The sequence below is a fragment of the Trichoplax adhaerens genome, genomic scaffold, assembly GCF_000150275.1.
Source record: "Trichoplax adhaerens TRIADscaffold_188 genomic scaffold, whole genome shotgun sequence".
Lineage (NCBI taxonomy): Eukaryota > Metazoa > Placozoa > Uniplacotomia > Trichoplacea > Trichoplacidae > Trichoplax > Trichoplax adhaerens.
The window spans coordinates 8,786-10,211 of NW_002061116.1; the positions used below are offsets into that span (position 1 = coordinate 8,786).

Below are 1,426 nucleotides of genomic sequence, written 5' to 3' on the forward strand. Positions count from 1 at the left end.
TTGACAAAGATATCCTCTTGCGGATGAGCCACCTCTTGGCAAGTGGACTTTACGTATCGTAACCAAGGTAATAGCAAATAATTGGTTATAAGACTAAGTATAATTCCTATTTATCTCATAGATACATGAATGGATTGTATACGTTCATTATAAATTTTTAGGTAGTTTTTTATTCTTAGCATATACAATACCACTTAAAGTTGGCAGACAAGTAGACCTCACGCGACTAATCATGTTTGAATTACATTGAAATTTAGGATGATAAAGCGGAAAAAAGCTTTGAGATTAAAGAATATGGTATGAATAAATATTACATTATCATGAATTGTAACCAGGAGAAAATATTGCTATTACCACTTCCGTAATGCAATAAGGCTTAAAAAATTTCTGATATTAATATGCTCCTTTTAGAATAGACAAAATATATGATTAGTAATACATATACTTTAAGAATTGTATTAACTTGTATTTTATTTTATTTTAAATTCTCTATAGTGCTTCCAAGATTTAATACGAAGGTTACGTTGCCATCGTTTGGTTTGAATACCGATGACAAGCTTACGATATCCATCTCAGCAAAGTAAGCAGTTATTTATTAATTTCTATAGCGTTAGAAAAGTCGTATGAAATTCAACTAATTATTGTATCGCAGATATACCTATGGTATGCCGGTCAAAGGTGTAGCATATATTAAGTTGAACCCAAAATACTGGTATTCTAGAGGCTCAAAAATTCCTGAAATTAGAAAGGAAGAAAAGGTAATGACTTGCTATGCTGATAGAATTAATAATACAAATTTTCTATAATGAAAATTTATTAAAATTATGTTCAGATCGATGGGTATTTAAACATATCAGTTCCAACATCCGATATTAAATGGCATTTAAACAAAAATAAAGAACTAAATTACTTCAATTTACTGGTCAACGTCATCGTTATGGAAAAGTTAACGAGTATCAAGGAAAATGGAACCTCCAGCATGACTTATTATTCACGGCCTTATCGTGTTAATGTCGTGTCATCAACGTCTGCCTTTAGACCAGGAATGCCTTATCATGCTATGGTAAAACATCGTTAATTTTTTATCTTCAAGGTGACTGTGAGGTTCTAATAAATTTTGTTTTGTATACTTGTTTTCATTCATGTAGCTGGCAGTAGTTCAACCTGACGGTAAGGCCGTAGCTGCATCACTTTCCGATTATTTGACTGTACGGACAGAATACGGAAATGGTCATACTACTGTAAAGCAGCTACAGTCGAAATATGGTCTATACAAACTGAGTTGGAATATTCCTTCCAATGCAACCACGTTTTATTTTAATGTAATACTTGAAGTTGCTGTTAATGTATATCATGTTTTAATAAACATCATAAAAAATTACAATTATGATATTTCTTATAGGCATATTACGGCACTAAATCAAAG

General features: G+C 31.4%; 1 protein-coding gene across 1 annotated transcript in view; it reads left to right on the top strand.

The window, feature by feature from the left end:
• Positions 1-1,078, top strand: part of TRIADDRAFT_62609 (uncharacterized protein) — a gene marked incomplete at both ends in the record, with an annotated part of 2,559 nt that extends 1,481 nt beyond the window's left edge. The window contains 4 exons of the mRNA XM_002118545.1: positions 258-297; positions 496-580; positions 653-758; positions 833-1,078. Of these exons, the coding sequence (XP_002118581.1) occupies positions 258-297; positions 496-580; positions 653-758; positions 833-1,078 (477 nt within the window). The remainder of the gene's footprint in view (positions 1-257; positions 298-495; positions 581-652; positions 759-832) is intronic.
• Between the last annotated feature and the right edge of the window lie 348 nt (positions 1,079-1,426).